The sequence below is a fragment of the Bison bison genome, unplaced genomic scaffold, assembly GCF_000754665.1.
Source record: "Bison bison bison isolate TAMUID 2011002044 unplaced genomic scaffold, Bison_UMD1.0 scf7180017864485, whole genome shotgun sequence".
Classification (NCBI taxonomy): Eukaryota; Metazoa; Chordata; class Mammalia; order Artiodactyla; family Bovidae; genus Bison; species Bison bison.
In genome coordinates this window covers 1,499,199-1,500,400 of record NW_011495045.1, presented here as the reverse complement: position 1 = coordinate 1,500,400, position 1,202 = coordinate 1,499,199, and the positions used below count along the sequence as shown (strand labels likewise).

Sequence of the window (1,202 nt, the reverse complement as noted above, 5' to 3'; positions counted from 1 at the left end):
ATACAGAGAACAAGCTAATGGTTACCAGTGAAGAGTGGGAAAAGGGAAGGAACAAAATAGGGGTAGGGGGTTAAGACATACAAATTACTATGCATAAAGTAGAAAAGCAACAAGGATATAATTTACACACAGGGAAATATAGCCATTATTTTGTAACATTAAATGGAGTATAATCTTTAAAAATAATGAAAAAAATATAATATTGTAAATCAACTATACTTCAATAAAAAGCAAAATGGAACAGAGGCTATCAGTTAAAGGTGTCAATTTTAATGTTTATTTTAGTTATTTTGATGCCAAATATCATTTTCAGTATATCCTTTGTACTTTCTATTTGAATTTCATGTAGTTCTAGTGACAGTTTCATGATGGAGTATATAATTTAAAATTATACTCCTTTGTTTATTTTATTTTAGGACTTTCACATGGCTTTGAAACAAGAATCAGAATTTGAAAGGAAAGACAGAGCTGCCAGAGTCATTCAGAAGGCCTGGAAATGTTTTCTTGTGAGTTTCTTTCTTTTTTTGTGGCTTTATTGAGATACAATTAATATATAGTTCAACTATTTATAAAATTCAATGGCTTTCAGTATTACTATATTAAAGAGTTATACACCAGCATTTGCTTGATAAGTAGACTTTTTTAAAGTTTGAAAAAGTTAACAGTAATTATCTTATTAGCCTCACAAACATTTACTGAGTTTCTGATCTAGGTCAGGTACTTTGATAATGGCCACTATAATGAAATCATCACTTATTTGGTTTTCACCTCTGAAAACTTTATTTCTTGACTCTGGAATCAGGTTTGCAAGCAAGTGTTAGGGATACATTCACTCATTAAATATTTATTGAGTACCTACTCTTGAGGACATAATGCATATCTGGATTAATGTAGTAGTTTCTTGCTGTGTTACAGTATGCTCTGTGGTTTTCTTATCCAATAAGGAATATTCCAAGTTGATTTACTGGATTAGGTGAGAGCCAAGAGGTAAAATGAATTCTCTTCTCTCTAGGATAGTATCAACACTCTGTAAAAGTGGTGTGTCTGTTTCTAGCATACAAAAATAATTTCATAACAGTTAATGATGTGTGGAAAAATAGTTTCCATTATTTGCCTATGCTTCAGTTCAGTTCAGTCGCTCAGTCGTGTCCGACTCTTTGCAACTCCATGAATCGCAGCACGCCAGGCCTCCCTGTCCATCA

General features: G+C 32.3%; 1 protein-coding gene across 1 annotated transcript in view; it reads left to right on the top strand.

Annotated features, from left to right (window-relative positions):
- The first annotated feature begins 425 nt into the window (after positions 1–425).
- Positions 426–1,202, top strand: part of LOC105005068 (chromosome unknown open reading frame, human C11orf65) — a 73,170-nt gene continuing 72,393 nt past the window's right edge. Inside the window, exon 1 of the mRNA XM_010862923.1 lies at positions 426–506. Within this exon, the coding sequence (XP_010861225.1) occupies positions 426–506 (81 nt within the window). The remainder of the gene's footprint in view (positions 507–1,202) is intronic.